Source organism: Pleurodeles waltl, chromosome 7 (genome assembly GCF_031143425.1).
Source record: "Pleurodeles waltl isolate 20211129_DDA chromosome 7, aPleWal1.hap1.20221129, whole genome shotgun sequence".
Classification (NCBI taxonomy): Eukaryota; Metazoa; Chordata; class Amphibia; order Caudata; family Salamandridae; genus Pleurodeles; species Pleurodeles waltl.
In genome coordinates this window covers 1,159,334,630-1,159,359,495 of record NC_090446.1, presented here as the reverse complement: position 1 = coordinate 1,159,359,495, position 24,866 = coordinate 1,159,334,630, and the positions used below count along the sequence as shown (strand labels likewise).

The following is a 24,866-nucleotide window of genomic DNA, read 5'->3' as shown; positions in this document are numbered from 1 at the left end:
TGTGAAATGTATGTGCCCTCCTAGACACTTATGGAATGTTCTACCCTTCCTAAATGAACCCACTACATCAGTTAAATTGCTGTATTCAATCTAACGTGTTTCCCTAAAATTCGAAATTATTTCAAACTACAGTGACCAATTTGCTGTCCTTTCCAGTTTACTTGCAGGTATGTTCCAAGCACACTGCAAAGTGACTGACAGTGACAAGAGGACCATTTTTTAGACAGTTTTTCACCTCATCACTTGACAGTTCACTGCTCACTCAAAAGTCCTAATCTGCTCAGAGGTCCAGGGCTGCATACTTTCACTCAAGCTTGAGACTTATGGACTGATTGATGGTAGAAGGAAGCTTGGAGCCCACTGGAGGATATTACCTGCAGCACCATCAACCCTTCAACCTTTACAAAGCATCTATGTTGAATTGCCAAAAGCAAATGTATCTCAAGTCAGCATTTAAATCTCTCTCCCAAGTTATCCTTTCCCCCACCACAATTTTGCTGCTTGCTACTAGTCCTACACCAAACAGGGACATCACTGTGTCCTTACTGCTAAAATTAATTCATACCTCTTCTCATAGGGAAATTTGACTATGTATTTCTTTGATGATTCTCAATAGCATTCCAGTTCTATCTGTCACAGGGCACTGGTTTGAAACCATGTAAATAAAAGAGGCCTGCTCTCTACAGCATTGCCCTAATTCTGTGACTCCAGCACACTGTTCTGTCAAACTTTGACTGCAGCACCACTGCTACGGCAGTAAAAGGATTCTAGCAGCTTACTCAAGGAACCTCAATGCTTGCCTAACGCTCACCTGAAAATACAGCACTGCAGCACCCTCCCAGATCCCAACACCCAACAGCTAATACGTGGTCTCAAATGATGTGCAACATTAGTCCAGACTTTAAGTAACACTCTGCATTTATAGACGTAGACCAAGCCCATACTTGGAAAGGAATTGTGAAACAGAAATCTAAGAAGGTGAAGTGTTCCTGGCTAAAATGTCAGGACTGGCTAAACGGGTCACTTAGAATATAGGGTTGCGAGGTACTCTGGCAAAATAACCCTCTCTTTTAAAAGAAGCTCTCTCCAACATCTGTGCTGATGTACTTAGACATGCAATTTTCTTCACCAACATACAAAAATGGAAACTGACAGCGAAGACGTACATGGGTAAGCAGGGATCCTAAAAGCGTTTTCTGAAATAAGATTTAAGTGGCCTGCAGAATACAACCAGGAATCATGGCACTCATGAATAAAAGTTGAAAACAACAAAAATCAGGCATGTGCAGCCCGCACAATACAGGTTCTCACCAATTCAGTATGCAGTTTAACAGTCAAACAATATATCTCTGAAAACCGGTAGTTTGGGGAAGAGGACCAGCTACTTACCTTGCCCTTATGTGTCTCTTGCAGCCACTGGCGCAGCCGGATTAGGCAGCTCTCCTGTAAGGGAGTCAGATCACCCAAGTAGCGCTTGATGTAGTCTGCCTCCAGCTTGTCTGGAAAGGAAGGTAGGCAACATAACCAAAGTGTTGATCGACCTCTCTGATCCAGTTTGAAGATGCAGTGAAAGGGTAGCATCTCTCACTGGTATGTGTATTTCTAAAGTTATGTTTATGTGTATTTGTACAGAGCAATATCAATCGCAAGGGTATCCTGGCTCCGAGCAGGTGACTGTGCCTAGCCCCGCCTGAGGTAGGTTTAGTAATTGAAAAAGCAGGCCTTCAACTTCTTGTGGAATTCAAAAACAGAGGCGATGTGTGGGATGTGTGTGAGTAGGTGTCCAGCAAAGGCAAGGTCTCTGGGAAGTTGATGGAAGAAGATGAGATTGTGCAGGTAGGTGAGGCCTAACTTGTGAATGCCTTGAATGTGTCTGGAGGACTCTGAAATTAATGTGTTTGCATATCAGAAGCCAGTGGCGCTCCCTGAGATGTGTTGTGAGGCAAGTCCTCTGTGGCAGGTTGAGGATGAGTTTGGCTGCCAAGCTCTTGATGGTTTGTAGTAGGAAAAGTCACTACGCTGACATGTAACTTGACCAACACAAAGTAGCATAAAGTAAAATAATGGAGGACCCCTGCAGAATATGTATGGAACCTCTGCCTCACACAGATATTCATCACATTGGACCGACTGGAGGCCCTGTAAAGGATGGGGGCAGAAATGGGGTGCTGGGCTGCAGGGGTTTGCGCTATGCCCCTACAACCACATCAGAGTTAGCTGCTGATATTGGGCGCTTGCAAACAAAAAGGATGAGTTCCCTAATTATAGACAGAAAGTAAACAATCTGCAGACTTGAGATAAAGTGACTGTGCAAATTACACATTTCTGGGTCCACCTACAGATATCAAAATCTAACTTGTTGGCCTGAGAAATTAGACTACATAATAAATTTAAGAGGGTGAAAGAATGCTGACACTGAGGTGTTTGGGCTGGGAAGTGTCAAACTAGAATGCCAACGTGCAGATCGAGTTGAACTCTCTTTCCCAGAGGAAAAGCAATATAATTAATCAGTTGCTACACTACCCCCTTATGCATTGCTACGCCAGCTCACATTCTCCCATATGTAAGCACAGACTCATTTACGGCCACTTTAAACGCTGCTCACTCGGGGATAATACTGCAGAAGAATATAGCTGTTCATGCCTGCCTGCTGCTGTTCAGTGGCTGCCTGTCCTCAGCTGAGTATTGTAAGCCGCTTCTTCTGTTATAGAGAATATCCCACTTGAAGGTTTTAGAGCATAGGCTGTGTTTCTGTTAAGTATACCAGCCTTCATCATTTTACTACAGCACTGGCCATGTTGAGTTTAGTACAGGCATTCCCGCTTTAGTTTGGTACAGGTTTACTTTAATATAGAGTTCATAAAGTAATACTGAAAAGCAGAGGACAAACACGTCACTGAAAAGTAGCAGGCAGGTAGGGCAATGAAAAGTAGCGGACAAGAAGGTCACTGAAAAGTAGCGGGCAGGCAGGTAGGCTTCTACTAGACAGCAGTGAGCAGCTACGAGTATGAATGGCAGTGGGCAGGCAAGGTGTCTCAACACCAAGAGGTAGACTTGTAATGAAAAGCTACAGGTATGCTTCTTACGGACAGTAGTGGGCAGGCATCGTTCTTAACAGTAATGAGCAGGCACTGTACTCAAAAGCGCAAGGTAAGCCGCATATAGGCATTTTACCAAACAGCTTAAAAAAGGCATTGTAATGAAGAGCAGAAGGCAGCCACTGTATGAACAGCAGCAGCTACTTTATAAAGCAGAGGTGGTCAAGTGGTGTACAAAACTCAACTGAGAAAGTGCTGCAATGTACACAGCTCCGAAAGGACGGTAATAAACTGAACAGAGAAAGCAGTGTCTTATACATAAATATGAAATGAAAACGCGATACAAAAAAGGAACAGCATTGCATAAAACAAAGCGGAAAAGGATGGTTCAAAGCAAGACTGGAAAATCATGGTTCTGTCCTAAGTATCAAACATAGGCCTCGGAAGGCCAAGACTATTAGCATGTCCGATAAAGTTAAACCCACACACAATAAATGGAAACCCTTAAATATGGCATAGATCGGACTTCCTGGAACTATGTTAGACACCTCACTTGTAAATAGTGATAGGAAAGCACTGTACTAAACAGAAGCAGAAAGGCCTACCATCTGGTGTCCCAGGAAGCTCTTGAGGGCTGCCAGATGTGCTGAGAGCGTCTTTAGTGCCAACACCCTCACTGGGAGCCACATCAGGTATGTTCATGGCAGGTGACACAGGTCGTCCGGAGGTAGATATGGTGCTGTCTTCAACAGATGTGAGGTTGGGTGTCCAACGGGGAAGAGATGTAATGCCTTCATCCGCCATCTGCTTCAAGTAATATTCAATGATTTCTTTGCCCTTCAGGAAAAAGAGATAATGTGACTGGGGTGTCATACTGTGTAGAGGGGTGTAAGAGAGAAGCGGCATAATCCATAATGCTACTTTGCCTTACAACAGCTAAAGCCGCCTCCAAGAATTGCACATTTGTTAAGATTTTCCAGCAAGAAAATGTCAGAACATTGTGGAAGCACAACAATATAAACCAGGGTTGTTTTCATACGAAACAGTCAGCGCTTTGAGCTCCAGCCAAGGTCCTCAAGTGCGCCCCATGCACATGGAATAGAAGTCTATATTCTGATTAGAGAGCTACAAGAAAGCACTGCCTGATGCAGATCCTCATAGTTGATGTTCATGAATATCCACTGCTTCAAACAGACTGTAAGACTTTGACTGGACGAAGGCTAGGTAACATTTTAAAGAGTCTTGAGTATATAAGCAGAGCACGGAAAGACATCTTAACCAACAACGCTAGCCTGTTATGTCTTCTTGGAGATTAAGTTCAACACCCTCTACAGAGAATGAACAAGCAGAGGGATATAAGATTATGACCGTCTGATGGGACGCATCCTGTCCACATTTGTGAATTTGGCCTTCTCATCCAATCAAAGCATCGCCTGCCATAACCTTACCCCAGAAAGCTGGAAAATGCTTACAATGGAGATATGCCCAACGAACAAGTTATTTACCTTTGGTAACGTCTTATCTGTTGAAGACATATCCTACCTACATATTTTTTACCTTAGAATTTTCCCCAGTTGTCAGTCTGGATCCAGAGATTTCTTCCCAACCAGTATCCCCGAGTGTCATTAGGTGGCATCGGTCGGCTCAACGTCTATTGTCTGCATTGTGCCCCATGGACATGACATCACAGGTCCTATATAGGCGCCAACCCGGCACACTGACATGTTCTTTTCATCATCAACCACCGCCTGATCCCCTCATGCTTAAAATGCTTCTCTGATGATTGGTTCAAATGCTGAAAAAATTACCTGTGTACATAAACATTGACTGGGCAACAACTACACATTTCCTAGATTTTCAAGCGGACTCTAAGAGACAATGCTTCTAGTTTGGCATAATATTGGTCATTATGGCAAGAAGAAAAGTGGTGGTACCTTCTTAATGTTGCTGGTATACTGCTTCATGGCTATCTTTTCCACAGTGCTCTCAAAGCCAAAGAAGGATTTGATATCTAAACTGGCTGACTGTTCAAAGCATGTCCAATCTTCGTTGTCAGGGTGGACCTGCAGAGGAGAAGGCATGGTCAGTAGTACGGCAAACAACATAGATGGAAGTCTTGCCCAGAGCCTCCTTTACAACTGCAACTAATGCCAACATTCTCTTAAGGCTTGTTTACATAAAGTAATAAAATTTCTTGTATTAAGGAAACGTGTAGAATGCTTAATGTAATCAGTACTTTTAATTTATTATATTCTGAAAAAAGTCAAAAAGGCTGGACTGACTGACAATTTTCGCAATTTCATTTAGATAACATATGCAGAAGATAACCAAGATAGAATGTGGCAAATCAACCCATGTGAAAGAGTGCAGGGTTCAGTAAGAAAAGGAACTAAAACTAAAATATACCAACAAATCAAATTAGATTCAACATAGTTATATTTGTGTTACAATCGATTTATGAATGTACTTGTAACAATCAATCAATGAAGTTGCTACAAATGTTTCAATCTCAACAGCTGAAATTGGCAGGATATTCCTGAGGGCATCCTTCAACTCATTCTATGAAGAATGAACAACAAATCCCAAAATGATTTCAACAGAAGCATCAGTTCAGGAGACAAACAAACGACAGGTGAGGAGTCTGCCTCTCAAACTGGTAATGCAATCAGCAATGAATTAAACAACTTTAGCAGGCACACCAAGTCCCTTCTATCCTTTACAACAGCAAATACCATGCAAGTGCTTTTAGTTTCTTCTGAGTTTCTGTGAAACTGTAATAAAGTCATAACAGTCATTTTTTTCAGTGTGCATTGAAACCAGTGTTTGTGGATTTAATAAATCCTAAGGTGTTAGAAAACTGAAGAGCAGACACTTTCATGACCTAAACACATCATCCAAGCTACATTTAACACTCAGTCACACACTATAATATTCCAATTATGGCAGGAAGGACAGCTATTACACCACACACCCGAAATATGCATCCTTAATGAAGACGTGGCCTGATGAAGGCACTGATACAAACCATTTTCATCAATATTATGTCAAGAGCAGTTCCAGTAACAGCTACTAACAAGTAGATAAAGTTTCTTAATTGTGAACAATTAAAAAAGTTTAACAATTTGACCTAGAGCCATGTGTGCACAATTAGGCTACAGGATATGCTCTGCTCTTGGATTCCGTAAAATATATGCTAAATTAAATCAAAATGATTTCTTACCTGTAATAGGAGTTTTGCAGCTTCAAGAATCTTCTAGATTCACATGTTGTGCATTATTCTGCCATCTAATGGTTGGGTCAGGACTTTCCCCTTTGTAACCACAGTCCTTCTTCTCTTTTCCTCTTTCTTTTTTCGCTGGGTATCGATGTATCCACCCTTTGGTGCCTTATCCATCCTCATGACACATCATACGCCCTCTCCCAACGCTCTCCCAACGCTCTACTTGTGGTCGCCAGCTTCAGATTCTTATTCTGTTTCTTTTCTCCTCCCATCTTCTAGGGGGGGGTGGGGTCGCTTGTGAATCCAGAACATTTTTCACGCAGCAAAACTAGTACTACAGGTATGAAATCATTTCATTTTGCAGCATGAATCTTTTCTGGATTCACACACTGTGCATTGATTTTGTAGCATTTTTTTTTTTTTTTTATCATTGCGGTGGCTGGGATGAAGATGGTTTTAAATTAGTGTTTAGATATTTAAGTACATTCTGTCCCACTTGCTCCTCTTTGTTTATCTGAATATCTATACAATAGTGTTTTGTGAACATATGAATTGATGACCATTTAGCTGCCATACAGATGTGAATGTTTGCTAAAAAAACAAAACAAAACAAAAAAAAAAAATAGTTCCTCCTTTTTTCCTTGTTGAATGTGCCTTTGGCGTGTGGCATCAGTTGTACACCTGTATTTGCATGACACATCTGAATGGTTTGCGAAATCCATTTGGCAACAGTTCATTAGTTACCGATGTGCCTAGGATGTTGTCTGTGAAGGAAACAAATAGTTGTTTTGTTTTCCTAACTGTCTGTTCTTTCAATATAGTACATGATTGCTCTTCTTGCATCCAGTGTGTGCAGCACTCTCTCTGCTTTATTCTTAAGCTCTTGGGGAAGAACTTGGAATTTGAATGGTTTGATTAATATGAAAGAGTACACTGTTTAAGGTGCACCTTCCAGCACTGGGACCATTACCCGTCATCTGTCCCGGATTTTTGCCTCCTCCATCGGAGCCAAGTCAGAGCCGTCACAGAGTAATTGCAGGGGACCACAAGTCCCATCAGCCCTTGCAGGGCCTTCACCCGCTGTCAATCAGCTTTGCTGTAAGTGCGAGGGGGCGTGCTGTGTTGGGGGGACTCGTGCACAGTTTAAGGTGTACCTTGCAGCATTGGTCCATTACCCGTCATCTGCCCCCGATCTTTACCTCGTCCATTGGAGCCGAGATGGAGCCGTCACCATTCACAGAGTAAGTGCAGGAGACCACAACTCCCATAAGCTCTTGCAGGGCCTTCACCTATTGTCAATCACCTTTTCTATACAAGCACAAGAGAGGCCCAGAGGTCCAAGGGCAGTCCCATCCACGCTAGTCAAAGCCTGGAGGAGGCCAGACCATCCCTCTTAAGTTTATTTCAACTTTTGTCATAGAAGGTGGTGTGTGCGAGCCTGAGACCTATGAGTAGGACACTTAGCAAACCATTCAGGGCTCTTTTGTTGTGGTATCTAAGATACTCATTTTATTGTTGTCTGCCCTTTTATTGTAAGCTTGTCCAGATGGGTCCCTGGAAAGCGATGAGCAAAATAAAGGCAACCGAATGGTGTGGGGGAGTGGGTGTAAAAATGGTTGGAAAAAAGCTGGAGGTAACAGTGTGCCCGGCCATATCGATAACCTTTTGGTAGAATAGGAGGAGATTGTAGCCTTGGTGGTTATTGATTTGTCTCCACGGAGCCCCCTAACTTGTGTGGCTGCTAACAAGAAAGATAGCATTTCCAGTGTGTTTAATTGATCTAAAAAGCAGGTTCAGGTCTCAGGTAAATTACTGCCATGTAGTAATAATGGCCCGGGGTCAGCCACTTTCTCTACAATAGTATCTCCAGATTTTGCGATCCCTTGTAGTAACCGCTTTAAGTCACTCAAGTGTATAAATGATAACCCCTCACTTCAGTGTACATCAGACAATCCCTTGTCCTGTGAGGGGGAGGGAAACCCCCTTCCACATACGGCTAGCTCTGTTCATCCCCTAGGTCAGTTGTCTAAATGTATTGGGGAACTAAAGGTGGAATTAGGGGTACTTGGGTCCATGGTAGAAGACTTTATAGGTATAGTCAAATATCTATTAAAGGAAAGGGAGGGGCTCCGCCTGAAGGTTAGCACCATGACCCCCCATACTAACTTTCACGCCAATAATCCTATAGAGTTATGTGCATCGACTGCTAGTTGCACAGGGGTGTGCCCAAGTACCCTTTATGCAAATATAACAGCTGCTGCTGTCGCTCCTTCTGGAGGTGATTAAGGGAACCCATGTTGTGACAACCGAAGATGATTCCCGGCAAGTTTTTCTTGCAGAGGATTAGGTAACCCCACAGCATCAGCTGATGGGTGCCTAGTTGATAGCCGAGTGGCTCTGGATGCGAAGAAAAGTCATCCTGTAGGGTCCAACATCCAATTTAAGTACCAACTGCCAGCTAATGAGTCTGCTATCATTTTCGATCCTCCCTCCATCAAGGTAGTGGCTCAGCCTTGGATGTGAATGACTGACTTGAGAACCAGGATGTCCACATGGGAGTGTTCATAGGTCAGAGGGTTGTTCTAGAAGAGACAGTGAGGTGGGGACTGGCAAGGGCACCTGGTGTGATTCGGGGCGTTATTCTGAATTGCCAGAGGTGGCCACGTTTGATCAAGGTGTTGATAGTTTCCCAGTATTGCAGAACCTAATTTTTCCTCCCTGTCAAATTCCCCAAATGTGCCCTCTAAAATTAATTTAATCTCATGGAATGTGACTGGGGTGAAGTCAAAACTGCCCTTGTCCCATTGGAACGCTTTCATGGACACTTTTGATATCTGTATCATGCAGGAAACATGGGAGCACTGAGCCAGTATATAGGCCTTGGTAGGAGTTATCTTCCTGCCATTGCTGACAAATTGGGGCGCCTAGCTGGGGGATACTTGATTTGAGTGAAGACTGCCCTCGTGTACAGTTAAACAGCTGAATATTGACTGTCCAGATATTCTGGGCATTCGTCTCAATCAAGGGACCTGCTAACATTATTATAATTGATATTTTCAACATTTATGCTAGAGGTATGGGAGGGATTGTCAAGCAATTTGTTACCCTGACTGGTTTCACCATTTTAATTTTCTTTATTGTGATGACAGCCAGTCTAGTATTCAGTCTACTTCTCCTGTAGCTACCCCATCAGAAAGTAATAAGTCTATTTGACTTGGGTGACATACAGGCTTTTATTGATTCAATTGTACGATCTAAGACCCCCAAGTCCCAATGGTATACGAGGAGACCTCTTTCTGCATGAGTGGGGAAGCTGGGCAGTAGATACTGCTTCTCTCTAATGCTATTGCGAGGGGTGCCCCTATTCCCCTATTCAAGAAGGGTAACTGGTCTTTTCCTATTAATTTATAGGTCTTATAGATTTTTATTCAGAAAGTGTTTTGTCAAGCCCTTCTTTCCAGGATCCAGAATTGGATTAATGACAATGATTTTATCACCTTACCAAGCTGAATTTAGACAAAAGATAAGTACAATTGATCAGGTATTTTGCTTCCTCTTTTTGTTTTGGAAAACAGTTATGATCGGCAAGGGCAGTCTTTACATTGCTTTTATATATTTAAATTCGGCATTCGACTTGGTCCTCAGGGCCAAGGTTTGGCAAGCGCTGCACGCAATAAGGATGCCAAATGAAATTCTATCTTTAGTTATTCGCCTTCATGAAGCTAACTTTGCCAGAGTACACTGGGAGGAGCAAGGCTAGCTTACAAATCCAATTAATGTAAACAGGGGCATTCACCAGGGGTGCGTGTTGGCACCAACTCTTTTCTCTTTATTTGAACAACATTGCCAAAGTTCTTTCTTCCCAGCCTCCTGATGTTCCTATGCTTAGGAAGAATGGAATAGTGACTCTCTTATTCGCAGAGAATACTTAGCTAGTGTCGAAACCCCTGGGGGTGGGGAGGTGGGGGGGCTAGCCCAGGTATCATTAAACCGCTATGAAGAATTATTACAGGGAAGACTAAATTTATGGAAATCAATCCCCATAAATATTAGACCCACTTTGGGCGTGGTCAAGCTTGAAAAAGTTAGCATTTTTGGATACCTGTGTCTCAAGCTGTCAGTCAGAATGTTTTGGAAACTGCATGTGAATACGATGTCACTAAAACACGGGCAGTGCTTTTCGAAGGAACATTACTTATGATCCAGCAACCCTGCAGCTGCTGCTCTACAGATTTATGATTTGAAAGCTGTAGGTTCGGCCCTTTAACTGGTGGAATAATGGGGGCTTGATAACCTCAATGATCTCACTAGCACTGAGCACATGCTTTGAGGAAGCTTGTGCTTATGCCCACGAATACTCTGTTTTATCCCCTTAAGTTAGTCACGAGTCGTAAATCAATTGTCGATAAAGGCAAGTTACGACCTTTGTTATTATGGAGGAGAATCATGTCCACACCCGAACTGTCCTCATATGCAAGTGCGTTTAGGGAAGTCTGTACTTTGGATAAGTCCAATAAGATTTCTTGGATAACCAATGTCAAGAAATTACTTTCTGAAAATGGGTCACAAGAAGCGTTATTGGGAATGGGTAGCGCTGACCGAGACCACTTCTCTCTCCAATAGTCAGCATACAAGAGAGTTTCTGAATTTTAAACCTCACGGGTCACTGGAACCTTATTTAGATATTATTACAGTGGTGAATGATAGAAAGCTTTATATCCAGTTTAGGCTTAGTTTTTCATCCTCTTAATTCATTGACTAATAGCTGACAAGAGGGCAATGTCTATCGTGTTATGTCCAATTTGCAAAGCTCTGATTGAATCAGTAGCCAATGCATTTTTTGCCTGCCCAATCTATGCGCACCCTGTGCTAAATGGTTGAGTCCAATTTGCAGACTGCTGGGCACTCATGATCATGTATCAGCCTTGAGAATATTAAGGTCAGATCCTAGCCCATTGTTTGCCTGCGCAGTTGCCAAGTTTTTAGGGCGTATATGGTATATCAGGAGGAAGTTTTTAAAGGCCATGACATCTTAAAATGTTAAAACTTTTCTCCCCAGCTGATACTTGTGTAAATTTCTAACAAACAACGTGTTATCTCCATGGTTGTTGCACAATCATTGTATACTCAAATACCTTTTCTTGACCTTTCTGGTTTAATCTATGGAGCTCATGGGACAATTGCTGGAGTTATAAGAGTCGTTTTCTGGAACTTTTTAGTTGTGATTTTTTAAGGGGTTTATGTATGTTTTAATTATTTATTCTGTGGTGTGTGGAAAACCTTCTATGGCACTCGATGCCAAAATAAAGTTATTTGAATTGACTTGATTAATATGAAATTATGAAATGACCGTTGGAAGCAAATGAGGGTCTGTCCTCATGAGCACTCTGTCTTTATGTATTTGTAAGTATGTTTCTTGTATTATAACCACCTGTAGCTCCCTTACTCAGCGGAGAGATGTCACTGCCACTAGAAACCCAGTTTTTAATGCAAGCATTGATAATACAATCTGGTGTAAAGGTTCAAAATTTGGGTTGCCTGAAAACTAGATTAAGATTCCATGTTGGTGCTAGCACTTGTCTAGGTGGTGATATTCTCTTGCTCCTTTTAGAAATTGTTTTATGACTGGTGATGTAAAGAAGCTTCTTCCAGTATAACCCCTTGTATGTGCCACAATTGCTGCAAGATTAACTTTTAATGAGGTACAGGTGAGATTATAGTCTAGGCGATGTGTAAGGTACTTTAGAACTGCAACATCTGAAGTAATTTGATGTAATGCTGACACTTTGCACCACCTTGCGTATTGTTGCCATTTCGCAATATAATACTTTGTCTGTTGACCACCTAGCCGCTCTTAGCACTGCCATTGTCGTTTCTGATAAGTTTAGATGCCCAAATTCTGCCTTTATGAGCCATGCTGCTCCCCTGTTATTACAGCAGTTCCTCTCTGTTTGGTAACTTTTGGATGTCTCCCTGAGATATTTGAATTGGTTATAAGCACAATGTTTGTCTTGGTCATTGTGGAGCAATAAGTATTAACTTCATCTTGTTGTGTTTACATTTGTTGGTTACCTTGTGTAAGAGGGGTATGGAGGGAAAGACGTATGCAAATTTCCCTGATCGGTTTATTGACGGGGCATTCCCCAGAGACTGGTGGTCTGGGTGCCTGGACACCAAGCACTGGCATTTTGTGTTTGTCTGTGTTGCACATAGGTCTACTTCTGGTGTTCTCCACTGTTGGAAGATCTGTATGAGTACTGATTGATTTAATTCTCACTCCTGAGTGGATGAAGCTTGTCTGCCTAATTTGTAAGCTTGGACATTGTCTTTCCCCACTAGGTGAATCACTGTTGAGAGTATTTTCCTGCACAGTGCCCATTTCTAGATTTATTGAGCTTGTTTTCATAGAAGAAAGGATTGTGTTCCTTCTTGTTTGTCGATATAAGACATTGTTGTGGTATTGTCTGTTTAAATTAGAATAACCTTTGTCCACAATTGCTTCTGAAAGGTATTTAAAGGCTAGGAGCACTATTTATAGCTCCAGAATGTTTACAAGTTTTACTGCTACTTGTTCATGGCAAGCAACTAACTTTGAGAGTGCCCAGGTGCGCACCACACCCATGTGAGGCATCTTGTCACTGGTTCCATGAATAGTCTTCCCTCTTTTAAATGAGGGATGTTCCACCACGTATGTTTTTCTTGAATTTTCTGAGTTACAACCACTAGATCCTCCCAACTCCCCGGGGCTTGTGACCGCGGTGTTTGTAGTCATTCTAAGATGGGTCTCATGTGAAGCCTTGCATTTGGTACAAGTTCATGCAAACTGCCATCTTTCCATGTATTTTCCCCACAGTCCTCGTTGCCAGAGACTGTCTCTTCTGGTACCGATCAGTTTCTTGTAGAATGGATGTGATTCTCTTTTCACAGGGATAAGCCTTTGCTTCTACAGTGTTGATTTTTGTTCCTATCAATACCTTTTCCTGTTCTGGCTTTGAGGATTTTTCTGTACTTACTCAAAAAATCATAGTTTGTGTAGAGTTGATACCGCCTCTTGTACATCTTCTTGGCATCTCTCAGAGTTTGCTCTTATAAGCCAGTCGTCTAGGTATATATACACATGTATTCCCTGTCTCCGTAGATATTCTGCCACCACTGCTAGGCATTTTGTGAAAAATCTTGGTGCTGATTTTATGTTGAAATCTAGCACTTTGAATTGGTGGTCTTGTTCAGTACAAACCAAGGATACTTTTTATGACTGAGGTTCAGTGGAATGTGCAAGTATGCATCTTTTAGGTCTAATGTTGCTAGATAATCTCCCCTTTCTAGCTGTGGGATGACTTCTTGTAGTGTTGTCATTTTTTAATTTCGTGTCTTGATGAACTTGTTTATGAACTATAGATGCGGAATTGATCTAAGGCTTGCATCTGGTTTTGGAATTAGAAAATATGTTGAGTAGTTTCCCCTGTTGCTCTCGTTTTTGGGAACCTTTTTTATTGCCTCCTTTGGCAATAACGCCTCCATTTCTTTGATTAGTCTTTATGTTTCTTCCTTTGAGTGTGTTTTCATTTTTGGGCCTTTCTTTGGAGGCATCTTTATTATTCTATTCAATATCCAAATCTTATGATGTTCAAAATCCAACTGTCTGATGTTATGTTCCTCCACTCGCGAAGGAAGTATTTTAAGCTCCCTCCCACAGGCGTGTGTCAGAGGTTTTCTTGGTTTGTGCAGTCACTTTGAGGAGGATGTTGCTCCTCCCCTGTGTGGTTGAGCTCTTCCACTTGCTCGTCGACAAAAGGACTGTCTTGCTTGTGGCTGGAACTGCCATTGTTGAGATGACAAGTGTCTCTGGAGAGCGATTCGAAACACGTGATGCAAGACTGTCAATAGGAAACTTCCTCTTCCTAATGGTCTTCTGCTCTTTAGAGTTTCTCTTACATTTACCCTGAACTGTAAGGCACCCATTGACTTAGCCATGTCATTATCTTTTTTTATTTGTTGCAGGGTGTCGTCCACTGCACTACCAAATAAATGTTCTCCATTCAACAGTGTATTTATGTTTGCTTGAACCTCAGGCTTGAAAACGGATATTCTTAGCCAAGCATGGCATCTAAGAGTAGTTCCTGCCATCTGGCGACTTGCTGTGTCAGCTGCGTCCAGTGCAGATTTTAATCAGGTATTGGCAATATTTCTGCCTTGCTCTGCAATTTAAGCTGCTCTTTTGCGATACTGCTGTGGCACATGTTTCATCAGTTCCACCATTTCTTCCCACTGCTGACAGGCGTACATGTTAAGGAGGGCATTTGAGTTGGCTACCCTCCACTGGCTAGCCGCACCCCTTTCGAATTTCCTTCAAACTAAATCAATATTCTTACTCTTTGTCTTGAGGGAAGCCCCAACGATGCTGTGATGTTTGCCCTTTTCATGGTAGTATTAGCGACAATATAATCTGCTGCCACTGTACCCTTTATATATGATGGGTGTGTGGAGGAGTGTTTATAATTTTTCTCTGCGTACAGTGCTACTGCCTTGCATGTTGCAGGCTCTTTAAAAGTTCTTCTCCCCTGGTCAAGGATGCTAGTGCACGTGCAAGAATTTAATTCTTGTTTGTGATGGCAAAAGAGTTTCCATAAGAAAACAATTGTGTTTCCTCTTCCTCAAGCTGGTTGCCATATTTATCAGCTGCTCCATTTATGATCTGAATATACATGGTGATGTCAACCGGTGGAGATGGTCTGGAGACGTAAGTGTCAACTACCTCTTCTGGAGAGTCAGTTTCGACACCCTGCCATTGAGTTTCTGTGTATTCAGAGCTTACAGTCTTGAAACAGCTTCATGCTTTCTTCCCCTTCTTCCTCAAAGAAGTATTGCTGTTCCTCTTCTTCTTGGGGTTCTGGAGTTAAAGATGGTTCTAACTCCTCAACCGCTTTCTATTGATATTCCTTTTGTGAAGAAGTCTTATGTGGGAACCTGAATTCCCAAAGCAGGTTGTCAATCTTTTTTCTTCAGTAAGAGGGCCACGATTTCAGCCATGAGACGCCTTCTTTTCTTCCCCTCAATTTCGGTAGCTCATCTTTTCTTCCGTTCAATTTCGGTAGCTCAGTCTTCGACTTTGCAGTCTCTTTTGTCAGCGTCTCTGCAGACAACTTTATTTGCGTTTCCATGCCTTTTGATTCTTTCAAAGTCGAAACATCGCAACTTTGATCGTCCCTCAATGTCTTAGTCTTTTCTTTTGTCTTTCCTCCTGAGGTAATCCAGTGCCGGGACGAGAGGGATTCTTTCAATGCTATCTTGCCTTTGGTCAGCAATGTTTCTGCACAGAGGCAAGCTTAGTTACTTTTGACTCAGCAGGTCCCTCTCCCTCCCCTCTGGGTGTGTTTTCAGGGTTGCCTGCGGTGTTTTTCTCTCTCAGGTGTTGGTGCTCGACATCGATGAGCCTTCATTCCACATCTGAGCTGTCACCTTCGGCTTCTACTGTGATATTGTCATCTTAATCACTTGAATCCCAGATCTTTCAGGGATGGTGCTGTTTTTTGCACCTCCATGTGTTGTACGCCTGCCTCTGCTTCAGTCTTGCCTTCAAAACATTTGCTTTGAACCCAGCACACGCCTCAGAGCCCTCACTTTGTGTTCGACTGGTAGACCAAGGTAACACTTCATGTGCTGGTTCTTTTGAGCGAACCTGTGATGGCACTTAGTACATAATTTGAATGGAGTCCTCTCCATCACGTGGAATAGGGAAAACTATGTCCGGGGATTCTCTTCACCAAGTCGGCGGTCCCTCCGATGGTATTGGAAGTAAGAGAAACTGTCTTCTGTGTACTTCTTCTGGAAATCCTTGACGAACTTTGACAATTTTCTAACTTTTTTCCATAACTCAGAGATCCTTCAGTTCTGCCTCCAGACTCAACATTAGAAAAGAAGGAACCTGAAGATGGCGAATGGTAGATCCATTGACGCCCAGTAAAAAGGGAAAAAAAGAAATAAAAAGAGTGAAAGAGAAGGACTATGGCTACAAGGGGAAAATTCCAGACCCAACCACTAGATGGTAGAATAATGCACAGCATGTGAATGGAGAAAAGATTCACGTAATAAAAATGTACTTACTTATAGTCTTGGTTCTGCATTGTAGCAATCGTCACTGAAGTCATAAACATTTGAATAATTTCCTGCTGCTTGAGGGGACCCCGGGTGCGGCATCCTTTAGAAGCCTATCGAAGGCAAGGTTTTTCCAAAATGGAGACAGAAGAGTGTTCTCCAGTATTTGAAATGTACAAAAAAGTAAAATCTATCGCTGTGGTAAAAGTGCAGTCTTACAGGCTTACATTGTAATGCTGTGGAGAAAACGGCAGTCGCTTTAAGAACCTAGGAGCTTCTACTACTCATAAATTACTTTACTGACAGTTGCCTTACTCAGTCCGTCTACTTAAGGGTGGTAATGTAATAGTGATAAATTATAGGAATGAAATCCTAAAGTAACATTAAATAAATTTTGAATGCCCAAGATCAACCAGTTGGGAAGACAGATGGGTTGGTTAGGACTTCAACAAAGATTCCTATGCAAGAGAACCTGGACTACCATTAAGTTACCATTTCTTCTACACCATAGGATCTTCATTGATAGTTATATACATTAGACTAGAGTATCAATTGCAACTATTAGCATCTACAAATTGTCTATTTGGATGTAGCCAAACCCTGATGAATGTGTTTATAATTACCAAAAAGTTGGTTTGATTTTTCTAAGCGCCATTGTTTTTATCTAGGTAAAAACTGCAATATTATTATTATTAGAAATTTGTAGAGCGCATGGCTACCCAGAGGCCTCCCAGCACTAATGCAGGACCGCTGAACAGATAAAGCTGACAGAATATAAAGGAAAAAGAAAGGTCTTGAGCTTTTTACGAAACTGAAGTTCTGAGTTTTCTGATCGAAGCTCCAGTGTAAAGTATCCCATAGGTGACCCGCCTTGAAGGCAAAAGACCTGCCTCCCCATCTTACTTTATTAAACCGAAGTGTATTAATCAAAGAGGCGGAGGAAGATCTAAGTGATCTCTGGGTGTTGTAAGGACTTATAATATGTCTAAGAAAGGCCGGACCCCTATTGCGGACTGCACGATGCACATAACAGGCGGCTTTAAAGTTAATGTGCTGTTCAATAGGGATCCAGTAAAGGGAACACAGAGCAGATTTAGCAGAGTGGTGCCTCAGAGTACATGCTGGAAGGCGGGCAGCAGCATTCGGCACCACCTGTAGTCTCTTTAGCACATATGAAGGAAAACTGAAGAACAAAACATTCCCATAGTCTAGGCGAGATAGTATCAGGGCCTGGACAATGAGCCTTTTAGCTACAAAGGGAAGGAAGAAGAAGTTACTTACCTTCGGTAACGCTTTTTCCGGTGGATACATTAGCTACCTGTGGATTCCTCACCTTATTAATTCTCCTAATGCGCCAGCATTTGAGGGAAAATTTTCTTCCCAGCTCTTCACGTCGACGAGGACATCAATTGCACGTCTCCACGCAACTCAGTCTGATGTCACCGTGCCAATAAGAGGTCCTCGCTGGCATGCTGACATCAGTTTCACACGTTTTTTACGTGCCTTTGAGGTGAACAGGTAAAAACTGACCTCACAATAGCTCAAACGAATACACACATAAAACCATATTGATGTAACACGATAACAATCATTTATATATACATAAAATTACCAAAACATATATACACTTGTAAAACAAAGGTCTTGGTATGACCAGATAGGCAACGGGGAGGCAGGTGGGACTGTGAGGAATCCACAGGAAGCTAATGTATCCACCAGAAAAAGCGTTACCGAAGGTAAGTAACTTATTCTTCTGATGGATATAACTACCTGTGGATTCCTCACCTTATGAATCGAGTCCCAAAGCAGTACCACACTCGGAGGTGGGTGCCTGACTGGTCACACCAAGAAATCCTGCAATACAGAACGTGCAAAATAGACGTCCTTCCTAACCTCCGAGTCCAAGCAATAATGCTTTGCGAAGGTGTGGAGGGACGCCCAAGTTTCTGCCTTGCAAATATCCACCACTGTAACCCCTCTAGCCTGGGCCGAAGTGGCAGACTTAGCCCTAGTCGAATGGGCTCTAATACCCTCAGGGGGAACCTTCTTTGCCAACGAGTAACAGACCTTAATACAAAGAATGACCCAACTGGATAAAGTTCTTTTATGGACCGCTCAGCCCTTCCTCTTTCCTACATATCCCACGAATAGCTGGTCTTCCAACCGAAAGCCCTTTGTCCTCACAATATAAAAACTGAGAGCCCTTCTGAGGTCCAAACGATGGAGTCTCTCTTCCTCCCTTGAGGGATGAGGAGGACGGTAGAAAGATGGAAAGGTAATGGTCTGACCCATGTGGAAAGGAGTGACAACTTTAGGTAGGAAAGCGCCCTGGTTTTCAGCACCACTTTGTCAGGAAAGAGTAAAGTAAAGGGAGGTTTAACACTAAGGGCCTGAAGCTCACCAACACGCCTAGCCGAAGTAATAGCAATCAGGAAAACCGTCTTAAAAACTAAAAATCTGAAAAAACAAGAATGCATGGGTTCAAACGGTGAGCCCATTAAAAAAAAGTCTAAACCAGATTCAAATCCCACTGAAGCATAAGAAAGGGAGTTGGAGGAAATGCATTAGTTAAACTCTTTAAGAACCTAATAAAAATAGACAATTTAAACAAGGAGGGTTGATCCAGAAGGCAAAGAAAGGCTGGCAGTGCCGCCAAATAGCCTTTAAAAGTAGCAACTGCACAACCCTTCTGTGCTAAAGCTAATGCAAACAACAGATCATCAGACATATGGGCCCTCAAGGGATCAATTTGTTTCTCTCCACAAAAAGCCATAAATTTTGCCTACCTGCAGGCATAAACAGTCTTAGTGGAGTGTCGCCTGGCCGATAAAATAACATCCACTACCTCTGGTGGGAGAGAGAAAGCACTCAGATTGCCCCGTTAAATCTCCAATCATGTAGGTGCAGGCTCTGGAGGTGGGGGTGTAGAACCTGCCCCTGCGACTGCAAGAGGAGATCTGCCCTGAGAGGGAGAGGGAGCGGAGGGCACAGTGAGAGATGGAGAAGGTCTGTGTAACACACCCTTCTCGGCCAATCCGGAGCTATCAAAATGAGCTGAGCCTGATCTTGGTGAATCTTCCTCAGAACCCAAGGAATCAAGGGTATGGGGGAAACGTGTAAAGCAACTGGTCGCACCAAGACATCTGAAACACGTCCCCCAAAGCTCATTGCACCGCATACTGGAGGCTGCGGAACGACGGGCAGTGCGCGTTCTCCTCAGTGGCAAACAAATCTATCCATGGAGAACCCCACATCTGAAAGACGTATCGGACCAGATCCGGATGGAGACGCCACTCGTGATCGACCAAGAAATGTCGACAGATTGTCCGCACGTATGTTGAGCACTCCAGCCAGATGATTCGCTACCAAGCAAATCCGATGGTCCTGAACCCAGGACCAGAGCCGCAGAGCCTCTCTGCAGAGAAGGTACAACCCTACTCCTCCCTGCTTACTGATGTACCACATCGCAGTAGTGTTGTCCATCAAGTCTTGAACTGACTGACCGCGAAGGGACGGGAGAAAGGCCTTGAGAGCAAGACGTACCGCCCGCAATTCTAACTGATTGATATGAAAAGTCTGTTCCACTGGAGACCAAAGACCTTTGATCTCCAGGTCCCCCAGATAAGCTCCCCACCCTAGAGTGGAAGCATCCTTTATGACCGTGGCCACCGGAGGAAGCTGTGAAACGGCCTTCCTAGAGAGAGGTTGCCACCCACAGCCGGAACAGCCGCTCCATTTTGAAACTTTGGAATCAACACCTGGATGTCCTGAATCCGCTGAGGCAGAGGATAGGCCCAATTCAATGCTGTATTCAGTACTGCCCCTATGAACAGGAAGCGCTGCAAGGGGACGTTTATCGAAAAACCCAGACTGAACAACTACTGAGTTATCATTTGCAAGTGATGCAGCACAAGCTCCGGAGACTTGGCTTTGATCAACCCATCATCTAGGTAAGGGAATACCGATATTCCCTTCCTTCTGAGACTTGCAGCAACCACCGCCATCACGTTCGTGAAGACTCGAGGTGCTGAAGTAAGACCAAACGGAAGGACAGCAAACTGGTAGTGTTGCGACCCCACCACAAACCGGAGATACCTCCTGTGCGACTTGAGAATAGGGATATGAAAGTAAGCATCCTGCAAGTCCACAGACACCATCCAATCCTCTTTGTTCAACGCCAGAAGTACCTGCGCTAGAGTCAGCATCTTGAATTTCTCCTGCTTGAGGAACCAATTCAAAATCCTCAGGTCCAGGATTGGTCTCAATCGACCATCCTTCTTGGGAATCAGGAAATGTCTCTAATAACAACCCTGACCCCTTTCCTGCTCTGGAACCCACTCCACTGCACCTTTTGATAACAGGATTTGAACCTCCTGCTGTAACAGGAGATGGTCTTCGGAACAAAACAAGGGATGGGAGGGGGGAAACTCCTGAAAAGGAAGAGCATATCCTTTCCTCACAATATTTAGAACCCAGGAGTCTGATGTGATTCACTCCCACTCGCAGAGAAAAAGACGTAATCTTCCCCCTACAGGAGAAGTATGGCTGAAAATGGGCAGAAAACTAGGGCTGCTTCCCTTGTTGTTCTCCTCCAGAGGAAGAGGATGGTGCAGGGTGGTCCCTCTTGTCCGAACCCTCCCCCGCCCTCTAAAGGATCTATGTGGGAGGCTGGAAGGCTGTTGGACTGGGGTCTCCCACAGTAAACGGCTCGACGCCCAAACCCCCTGACCCTCTGAAAGGACCTGAAAGGGGTAGTAGTGGAAGCCTGCAGATCCAAAGACTGTGCTGTGGCCCTACTGTCCATAAAGCGCTCCAAGGCAGAGTCAGCTTTAGCACCAAAAAGCTTTTCCCCATCAAAAGGCAAGTCCAAAAGAGTAGTCTGGACATCCGAAGAGAAGCCAAAGGACCTCAACCACCCCTGCCTCCTGGTAGCGATAGAGGTACCCATCGCCCTGGCCACCGAATCTGTAGAATCCAGACCAGGCTGGAAAATCTGTTTGCCGCCTGAGCATCTGACAGGAGTTCAACAAATTGTCCTTGCATCTCCTGCAGCAGGTCTGGAACCATAGCCTTAGCTGTGTCCATCAGGGCATGCACATATCTACTTAATACACAGGTAGTGTTTGCTGCTTTGAGGGCCATACTACAGGAAGAAAAAGTCTTCTTCGCTGACTGCTCCATTCTCTTGGACTCCCTGTCCGAAGGAATCACAGAGAAGAAGCCTGGTGCAGACTGTGTGGAACATGAGGCCTGAACTACTAGACTCTCCGGTGTAGGATGTTTCGACAAAAATCCCAGATTTCCAGGAGCCACCCTATACCTTCTTGCCACAGATCTGTTGACAGCTGGGGACAACACAGGCTTCCTCCATCTCTCTAAAATAGGCTCTGTAAGAGCATCATTAAATGGGAGCAATGGTTCTGCTGAAGCCGAAGAAGGATGCAGGACCTCAGTTAGAATATTAGTTTTCACTTCCGCAGCAGGCAACGGAAGATCCAAAACATTTGCCGCCTTCCTGACCACAGTATGGAAAGAGGCCGCTTCCTCTGTAAACTCCTGTGGAGAAGAAAGGTCCCATTCTGGAAAAGTGTCTAGCCCACTGGCTGAGTCAAGTCCTTGATATTCCCCCAAGGGCTCCCCAATCTCTCCTTCCTCCAGCAGCTGCCTTGGTACTCCTGCTCCTCCAAAAGCCTTAAAGCTTTTCTGCGCGACCTCAGCCTGGCCTCTAACCTTGGCGTCAACATTGAATTAGCCGACGATGACACCGGCTTCAGGACTGAAAGACGCGGACCAGGAGAAGAAGGCTGACTACGGTTCCATCCGGAGCCATCTGGTGCTGGAGCGGATCCCATCGGCGCCGTGGTCGCCTGAGACTCCGTCATCGGTGTCAACTGATGCGGTGATGTCATCAGCGCCGCAGGTCTATAAGGAGATGTAATCGGCGCCGCAGGTCTTTGAGGCGATGTCATTGGCGCCGAACTGGCACCCTCAGCCGGATAAAAGGGCATAAACGGCACCATCCTTGTAAGGAACCAGGGAGCCCAACATAAATGCCAATAGATCTGTGGGACCAATCGGTGCACCAGCAGGGGCCATAGCATTAAACATACTAAACATGGCATTTAAAAATGCCGCCGGATCCGCTCCCAGAGCTGGGAAGGCAGGATACAGGTGGACTCCATGCGGCACTTGCGCCGGCTGAGCATCTGAATCCTGCGCCGCAGGTGAAAAGCGAGGACTCTCTTGAAGCGCAACCACCTTGAAGACCGCAGGCGCCGGAGAAGCCTGAGGGCTTTGAGGCTGTGGAGTCAACCGTAGGACTAACCTCCCACGGCACTGTCTAGATGGAGACCTGGACCTTGAACAGCTTTGAGCCAAACTACGCTGAGAGTCGTGACAACACTGCTTCTTATGTTTTTTCGACGAAGTCTGAGAAGACGATCTATGATGGCTTTTATGTCCTTTCTTCGCCTTAGCCAAAAAGAGTTTGGTTTCTCTCTCCTTCAGTGCCTTCGGATTCATGCTCTGGCAGGATACACACTCCTCAACATCATGCTCGGAACTTAAACACCAAAGGCAATCATCATGAGGGTCAGTAACCGACATGCGACCCCTGCACTCCCCACAAGGCTTAAACCCCGACTTCCTAGGAGGAGACATAGTAACCAGAAACAAGATTGTAACCAGAAACAAAATGGAACACCTACAACAGTAGCAAGAGCTAGGAGAAAACCGTTAGCGTTGAAGGCATGGAATAAAGGGAACTGACGTCAGCACACCAGAGACGACCTCTTATAGGCACGGTGACGTCAGACGGAGTCGCGTGGAGATGTGCAACTGTGACGTCCTCGACGACATAGAGAGCTGGGAAGAATATTTTTCTCTTGAATGCTGGTGCATTGGGAGAATTCATAATGTGAGTAATCCACAGGTGGCTGTATCCATCAGAATGTGAAAATCTTGCTACAGGTCCTCAATAAGTAAAAGCAAGTAGCCGCCAGTTTCTTCGAGTGGCGTTCCATTGTGAGGCGAGAGTCCAGCCAAAAACCTAGATTCTTTATATTATCTTTTGGCAGGGGAAGGTCATTTAGTCCAACTGAGACTAAGGCAGGGGGCTTCAAGCATGAAGAAATTCCTACCAACATAAGCTCAGTTTTTTCCTCATTTAGCTTGAGTTCGCGGTTTGCCATCCATTTAGAACACCGGATAGGCATGAAGAGAGAGTGGCAAAATCGGAGCCGGACCCAGTAGAAAAGAAAAAAACAATTGAGTGTCATCGGCATAAGACACAAGAGACAATCCATGAGGTTCCACGATCTTTGCCAGGGGGGGCATATAAATATTGAAGAGCATAGGGCTCAGTGAGGAACCCTGTGGAACCCCACAGGTCAACGGGAAGGTATCAGTGGGAAGATTGATCCAGGACTTGAAAAGTTCTTTGACTCAGATATGAGGAAAGCCAATTGAGGCAGGTACTTTAAATTCCCATTTGAGAGGCTCTGCGAAGATTTTATTAGATCTAAGCGCTGCTTTTGACATGGTAGATCATAAAGTTTTTCCATGTCAAAAGCGGCGTTTAGATCTAATAAAATAATTGCTGCATATCTGCCAGCATCCACACGTTGCCTAGTGTCTTCAGTGACAGCCAACAAGGCTGTTTCGATGCTGCAGAGCAGTCTGAATCCCATTTGGGTATTATGAAGAAGATTATGCTCCTCTAGAAAACCTGAGAGTTGATATGTTTCTCGATTATTTTTGACTGAATGGGAAGAAGGGCAATTGGTCTATAGTTAGATAGTGAAGCAGCGTCAAGATTGTTTTTTTGTTTTTTTTTAATAGAGGCTAACCTGGCCTGGAAAAAGGCTGCAATCTACGAAGCCAGCAGAATTCTGACTTCTCCGGAATACACAAACATGGTTCAGCAACAGCTCAAGCCCTTTGTAGCGGTTCAACAAAAGTGGAGGGCCATTTACTTGGACTAACGTCTTCTGTATCCTGTGAAACTCATAACATCTAAATCCTTTCTCTTTGATACCCCTAAGACCACGTGGAATTGGGATGCAGAGTAGAAAATACTGAAGGAAGTCTGACATTTCAGACAAAGCCCTTCAGATGCTGTAGCAGCCAAGGTGAAATCTGAAGAATGCCTATCGAGACAATGCAGGTGTTATAGACTGAATAGTGCTGGGAAAGACTTGAGGCTGAGCTCCGGTACGTAATCCAATCCTGCTGGTAACAATCTGACAACCAGTAAAAATTCCTTAGACCAAACAGAGATATATAATCCAAAGCTCAATACTGGTGGTACTTGCATACAGAATCTGGAGTAAACATATACATGGTCCTTAAACCTGAACAGGACTCTGTAGCAACATCTTACCCCTCTGAACTCCAGATTTATTGAACTTAGAACATGATTTGGGAGTGGAGGAGTGCCCACAGCACTGATGGAATGTGAATGATCAGAGTCATGAGCTGGTGTTCTGTCTTGTCCTCTTCCAGGGTGGGTATTT

At 43.9% G+C, this 24,866-nt stretch overlaps 1 protein-coding gene across 2 annotated transcripts in view; it reads right to left on the bottom strand.

Annotated features, from left to right (window-relative positions):
* SEC14L1 (SEC14 like lipid binding 1) overlaps window positions 1-24,866 on the bottom strand; it is a 443,723-nt gene that overhangs the window by 291,574 nt on the left and 127,283 nt on the right. For both annotated transcript variants that reach the window (XM_069200247.1, XM_069200248.1), the window contains 3 exons: window positions 4,973-5,101; window positions 3,644-3,875; window positions 1,390-1,499 (listed from right to left, as the gene is read on the bottom strand). In XM_069200247.1, coding sequence (XP_069056348.1) covers window positions 1,390-1,499; window positions 3,644-3,875; window positions 4,973-5,101 — 471 coding nt within the window. The remainder of the gene's footprint in view (window positions 1-1,389; window positions 1,500-3,643; window positions 3,876-4,972; window positions 5,102-24,866) is intronic.